This window comes from Calidris pugnax, unplaced genomic scaffold, assembly GCF_001431845.1.
Source record: "Calidris pugnax isolate Ruff unplaced genomic scaffold, ASM143184v1 scaffold107, whole genome shotgun sequence".
Classification (NCBI taxonomy): Eukaryota; Metazoa; Chordata; class Aves; order Charadriiformes; family Scolopacidae; genus Calidris; species Calidris pugnax.
Window position 1 is genome coordinate 2,831,012 of NW_015090901.1, and position 5,767 is coordinate 2,836,778.

Genomic DNA, 5,767 nt, shown 5'->3' on the forward strand with positions numbered 1-5,767 from the left:
CAGGTGCTACCGGCGGACGAGGCGGTGGAGACGATGCTGGCACACATGACGGACCCCTCCAATGCCTCCCGCCTGCCCCTGAGCCCTGGTGAGCCCCCCTGACCCTCTGTGCCCACCCCCCCTGACCCACAGCACCCGGGTGGGGGTCTCATTCTGCCCCCCCCGACCCTGCAGGAGCCTCCGTGGTGCTGGTGGTGAACAACTTGGGTGGCTTGTCCTGCCTGGAGCTGGGCATCGTGGCCGGCGCGGCCGTACGCCGCTTGGGTGAGTGGAAAGGAGGGGACCTTGGGACACTAATCACTGGTCCTTCTGCTTCTGAGAACCTGTGACCCCCCCAAAATCATTCACGGACCCCCCTTCCCCACCCCGTGCCCACAGAAAGCCGAGGTGTCCGCATTGCCCGGGCCTTGGTGGGCTCCTTCATGACGGCGCTGGAGATGGCCGGGGTCTCCCTCACCCTCATGCTGGTGGACGAGGAGCTGGTGGGGCTGATTGGTGAGTGGGGTTGGGGGGTGAGGACAGAGTTTTGGGGAAGGAGGGGGGAGGGAAGGTGTCCCCGAGGTGCTGGGTGAGGATCCAGCAGGGTGGAAACTCACCTCTTTCCCCTCCTCCTGCTCCAGACGCCGACACCACGGCCATGGCTTGGCCCAACGTGGCCCCGGCACCCGCCACCAGCCAGAGAGAGGAGGTGCCAGCGCCAAAGGAGGGACAAGGGACCACGCAGCATGAGACCAGCACGGGTACGGGCAGCCCCCGGGGTGGGGGTTGAGTTGTCACCTCCCCCTGCCTCAGTTTCCCCGGCAGGGGTGACCTGTCCTCCCCGCAGGGCCTGGCGCGGCGCGGGCGCGGAAGGTGCTGGAAGGGGTGTGCAGCACCCTCCTGGCCATGGAGGAGCAGCTCAACGAGCTGGACCGTGCAGCAGGGGATGGGGACTGCGGCCACACGCACGCCCGGGCTGCCCGAGGTGGGTGCTGTCACCTTGGGGGGGTCACAAGTTGAGGGGGGACACTTGTGGGGACAGGGTGCCCCAGCCATCACCTCCCAGGAGTGCGGACTCCTCTGGGACATCCCTTCTTCAGGAGGGGACCCTGACCTGCTCCCTCCATCTGTAGAGCAGGATCTGCCCCCCATCTGCCCCTCCCTGGGGTACAAGGTCCCCCCCATCTGTTCCTTTTTTTGGGGGGACACCCCCATCTGTCCCCCCCCAAACCCTGGGAGCCACAGCCCTGAAGTGTCTCTGCCCCAAAGCACGGGAGGGGGGGACACAGTCCCTTTTGGTCCCCATGGATGGGGATCCCTGGGGGCACTTAGGGGTCCCCCAGGGGAGATGGGGGTCTCCAGGGGTCAGTGAGGGGGGGCCCCCCCAGCCTGTTCTTGTCCCCACAGCCATCCAGGAGTGGGTGCGTGCCCGGCCCCCCCCGGCAGCCCCGGCCCAGCTCCTCTCCACCCTGGCTGACCTTCTTCTGGAGAAGATGGGGGGCTCCTCCGGCGTGGTGAGTGTGGGGTGAGAGGAGGGGGGTGGCCGTGGGTCTGGCTCATCACCCCGGGGGGGGGAAACATGGCCATGCCACTACCAGGGACAGTGACAGTGTCCCCACAGCTCTACGGGCTCTTCCTGACGGCGGCCGCCCGGCCCCTGCTCGATGGCAACGACCTCCCAAAATGGGCTGATGCCATGGACGCCGGCATCGAAGCCATGCAGAGGTGAGTTGCCACGGGCTACAAGACCCCCCCGACCCCCCAAAATCCCTCCTGTGAGACCCTCAAACCCCCTGCACCCCACGCAGGTACGGGGGAGCTGCGCCGGGGGACAGGACGATGGTGAGTGCTGGCAACTTGGGGGGCGTGGGGCAAAGCCACCTCACTCCCCACAAGCCACAGGGGGTGGGGGCTACCAGCCTGGGCACGGCACTGGTAGCCAGCCCCTTTCCCCATTTCTCCCAGTTGGACTCACTCTGTGCTGCAGCACAGGCTCTGCAAGCCCTACGGAGCCCTGGTGCCAACCTGCTGTCGGTGCTGGCCACCGCCGTGCAGGTAAGGTGGGCAAGGGGAGCCCGGAGTGGGCAACCTCAAGCTGGGGTGGCAGGGGATGGGGTGGGGATTGCCACAACGGGCTGGTTGGTGACACACCAACTGGCCTGGTGACATGCCAGGTGGCCCAGTGACACGCTGACTGGCCTGGTGACATGCCAGGTAGCCTGGTGACACACCAGGTGGCCCAGTGACACCCCAGGTAGCCCAGTGTACCCTGTTTTTTCCCCTGGCAGAGCGCGGAGGCCGCGGCAGAAGCCACCAGGCACATGGTGGCCGGGGCGGGCAGAGCCAGTTACATCAGCTCTGCCCAGCTCCTGCAGCCCGACCCCGGGGCGGTGGCGGTGGCAGCCGTGCTACGGGCCGTGCTGGGGGGGCTGCAGAGCTGATGGTTCCAGTGGTGATGGCAGGGTGGGGGGGGGAAGCTCGGCAGCACCCCCCACGTACCCCCAATAAACCTTTTGTGGACCCCCCAAGGTGGCCCAGAGCATCCGTCGCCATCAGAGGGAGGGGATGGTGGGGACTGGGGATGGTGGGGTGCGTCCAGCTCCTCCAGGATGTGTCCCCGTGCCAAGGGGGACAGGAGCAGAGCTCAGAGAATGGGTTGGGTGGGAAGGGGCCTTCAAGATGACCCAGTTCCATGATGGGGGGGACACCTCCCACCACACCAGGTTGCTCCAAGCCCCCTCCAACCTGCCCTTGAACCCCTCCAGGGATGGGGCAGCCACAGCTTCTCTGGGCAACCTGGGCCAGGCTCTCACCACCCTCACACCAAACAAGTTCTTCCCCACATCTCAGCTCCATCTCCCCTCTTGCAGGGTCAAACCCTTCCCCTCCTCCTAGGGCTCCCCTCCCTCATCCAGAGTCCCTCCCCATCTCTCCTGGAGCCCCTTGAGGGACTGGAAGGGGCTCTAAGGCCTCCCTGGAGCCTTCACTTCTCCAGGCTGAACCCCCCAACTCTCTCAGCCTGTCCTCCCAGCAGAGGGGCTCCAGTCCTCCCAGCATCTCCAGGCCTCCTCTGACCCTGCTCCAGCAGCTCCATGTCCTTCCTGTGCTGAGGACCCAAGATACCACCAGGAAGCCTGTTTTCCTAACACTGGGCCTTCCACAGATGCTATCTGGGACCTGCAGAGCTCCAAACCCCCTGCATCTCCCCACCCAAGCTCTGCAGATGTTTTGCTCCGCATTGCGGGTGCTGCCTGGCCCCTCCAACCTGCCCTTGAACCCTTCCAGGGATGGGGCAGCCACAGCTTCTTGGGGCAACCTGTTCCAGGGTCTCACCACCCTCCCAGCAAAGAAGTTCTTCCCCACATCTCATCTCCATCTCCCCTCTTTCCGTTTGAAACCCATCCAGCTGGGTCCTGTGCTCCAGCGCGAGCGTGACTGGGCTGAGGAGGGAGGAAGGAAGCTTCTGGGCCGGCCACCAGCCCTCCCCATCAGCTGCTGGGAGGGGAAACCACAGGGCTCACATGGCCCCAAGCACGGGGCCTGGAGGAGGTTTGGGGAAGGGGAGAAAGAAGAAGAACTGGGGGCTGGAGAAGAGCCCTGTCCCAAAGCACAGGGTGACCCCCAGCTGGGGTGAGCAGGAGGACTCGCTGGCGTGAGCCCAGGTTGCCAGGGGACAAGGACAAGCCACGTCCTCAGAGGGGACAAGGTCCTCAGGCAGCATGGCCGGGTTTGGCCAGCACCAGGATCTGCTCCCCGGGCACCCACCTCTCCTTCCCCAGCTCCTGGTCTCCCCTTTGTCCCCAAGGAGGTGGCTGCAGGAGCACTGCAGAAGCCAGCGGTTTATTACGTGTCCACCAGGGCCCCCGGGAGGCCACTGGGCTGGTCCCCCCACCCACGGGGTGAAGGGAGAGGCACAGACAACCCAACGAGGGGCAAGGCACAGGGCGAGGGTCCCCTCTGTCACCGCTGCCAGCCACAGGGGTCCTCCACCACTGGCTTCTGACCCAACCAGCCTCCCACAGCTCCAGCTGCTGCCTTGAGCGATGGCACCGCACGCTCCGGGGAGGGTTTGAGGGCATCCAGTTTGGCACGGAGTGAGGGACAAGGGGCCAGCTGGACCTGGCAGGAACTGGCAAGCAGAGGATGGAGGCAGGAACATCACGGCAGCGGCTGCTTTCATCCTCCAGCAGGCAGAAGGCCAGGGAAGAGGCAAAGAGACGTCCTCACCGCAGCGTTTCTCCGCTGTTCCTCTCGCTTGGAGCGCGGGGTGCAGGCAGCCGGTGTCCCCAGTGAGGTGACAGGCCGAGGGCAGAGCAGGCAGGGGACCCACGGGGACAGAGAGCTTGGGGCTGGCAGTCCCAGGAGGGCAGGGAGGACCTCGGCAGGCGTCAGCGCTCGGCGGTGAGCAGGGGCTGTGGGGAGAGCGGGGCTGAGCCCGGTGCCTGCACCCCCCCGGCCCTCCCCACCCCATAGACAGGGCTGTGGTGCCAGGCAGATCCCCCATTTGGGGTCCCCAAAGCCACCCCCTACACCAGAGGGACGGGATGTCATCCAAAAGGACCTGGACAGGCTGGAGAGGTGGGCCCAGGTGAACCTCATGAGGTTCAACAAGAGGAAATGCAAGGTTCTGCACCTGGGCAGGAACAATCCTCACCATCAGTACAGGCTGGGGGGTGAGGGATTGGAAAGCAGCCCTGAGGAAAGGGACTTGGGGGTGCTGGTGGAGGAGAAGCTGGCCATGAGCAGGCAGTGGGCACTTGCAGCCCAGAAGGCCAATCCCATCCTGGGCTGCATCAAAAGCTGCGTTGCCAGCAGGTCCAGAGAGGGGATTCTGCCCCTTTACTCTGCTCTGGTGAGACCTCACCTGGAGTATTGTGTGCAGGGCTGGAGCCCTCAATAGAAGAAGGACATGGACCTGATGGAGAGGGTCCAGAGGAGGGCCACAAGGATGATCAGGGGGATGGAGCACCTCTGCTCCGAGGACAGGCTGAGGGAGCTGGGGTTGTTCAGCCTGGAGAAGAGGAGGCTCCGGGGAGACCTAATAGCAGCCTTCCAGTACCTGAAGGGAGCCTACAGGAAGGCTGGGGAGAGCCTGTTTAGAAAGGCCTGCAGTGACAGGACGAGGGGCAATGGCTTCAAGCTGGAGGGGAACAGCTTTAGACTGGAGATGAGGAGAGGGTTCTTCACTGGGAGGGTGGTGGAGCACTGGAACAGGTTGCCCAGGGAGGTGGTTGAGGCCCCATCCCTGGAGATATTCAAGGAGAGGCTCGACGAGGCCCTGGGCAACCTGGTCTAGTTGGGGGTGTCCCTGCTGACTGCGGGGGGGTGGGACTAGATGGCCTTTGGAGGTCCCTTCCAGCCTGGGCAATTCTATGATTCTATGACCCAGAGTGTCCCCACAGAGGAGCTGGTACCTGGCGAGAGTCCGGGGAGTCGGCGTCGGGGCGCTTCCAGCTCGGCCTGGCCAGGGCCCCCAGCACCAGCACCCCAAAAAGCAGGATGAGGAGCCCCAGCGTGTTGGCGAAGACGGCCTCGGGGGGCAGGAGCTTGTACTCCGTCGTCCCGTTCTTCCTTGGGGGGAGAAGAAGGGACAAGAGCTTTCCTGGATGTCCCCAGCCCTTCCCCTAAGGCCCCACAACCCGCCCCGCAGCGGGGAGTCGTGCAGATTCACCACACACCTGAGGGGAGAAATCGCTCACTTCCCCTCTCCGCCCCGCGCTCGGTTTCACTCGAAGCCACTTCTGGCTCCAGGAGGCAACAAACAGCCCAATTCCCTCCCACCCCCCTC

The 5,767-nt window shown here is 64.9% G+C and overlaps 2 protein-coding genes across 6 annotated transcripts in view; one reads left to right on the forward strand and one right to left on the reverse strand.

The window, feature by feature from the left end:
* The window catches only part of TKFC (triokinase/FMN cyclase), a 5,337-nt gene extending 2,830 nt beyond the window's left edge, over window positions 1-2,507 (forward strand). Inside the window, exons 6-15 of the mRNA XM_014948760.1 lie at window positions 4-88; window positions 175-264; window positions 379-495; window positions 621-740; window positions 827-964; window positions 1,387-1,493; window positions 1,601-1,704; window positions 1,788-1,821; window positions 1,945-2,034; window positions 2,268-2,507. Of these exons, the coding sequence (XP_014804246.1) occupies window positions 4-88; window positions 175-264; window positions 379-495; window positions 621-740; window positions 827-964; window positions 1,387-1,493; window positions 1,601-1,704; window positions 1,788-1,821; window positions 1,945-2,034; window positions 2,268-2,420 (1,038 nt within the window). The 3' untranslated portion in view covers window positions 2,421-2,507. The remainder of the gene's footprint in view (window positions 1-3; window positions 89-174; window positions 265-378; window positions 496-620; window positions 741-826; window positions 965-1,386; window positions 1,494-1,600; window positions 1,705-1,787; window positions 1,822-1,944; window positions 2,035-2,267) is intronic.
* Window positions 2,508-3,800: 1,293 nt separating this feature from the next.
* LOC106892035 (cytochrome b ascorbate-dependent protein 3) overlaps window positions 3,801-5,767 on the reverse strand; it is an 11,152-nt gene continuing 9,185 nt past the window's right edge. For all 5 annotated transcript variants that reach the window (XM_014948908.1, XM_014948906.1, XM_014948903.1 and 2 more), the window contains exons 5-6: window positions 5,394-5,550; window positions 3,801-4,391 (exon numbers count right to left, since the gene is read on the reverse strand). In XM_014948908.1, the coding sequence (XP_014804394.1) occupies window positions 4,368-4,391; window positions 5,394-5,550 (181 nt within the window). In that variant the 3' untranslated portion in view covers window positions 3,801-4,367. The remainder of the gene's footprint in view (window positions 4,392-5,393; window positions 5,551-5,767) is intronic.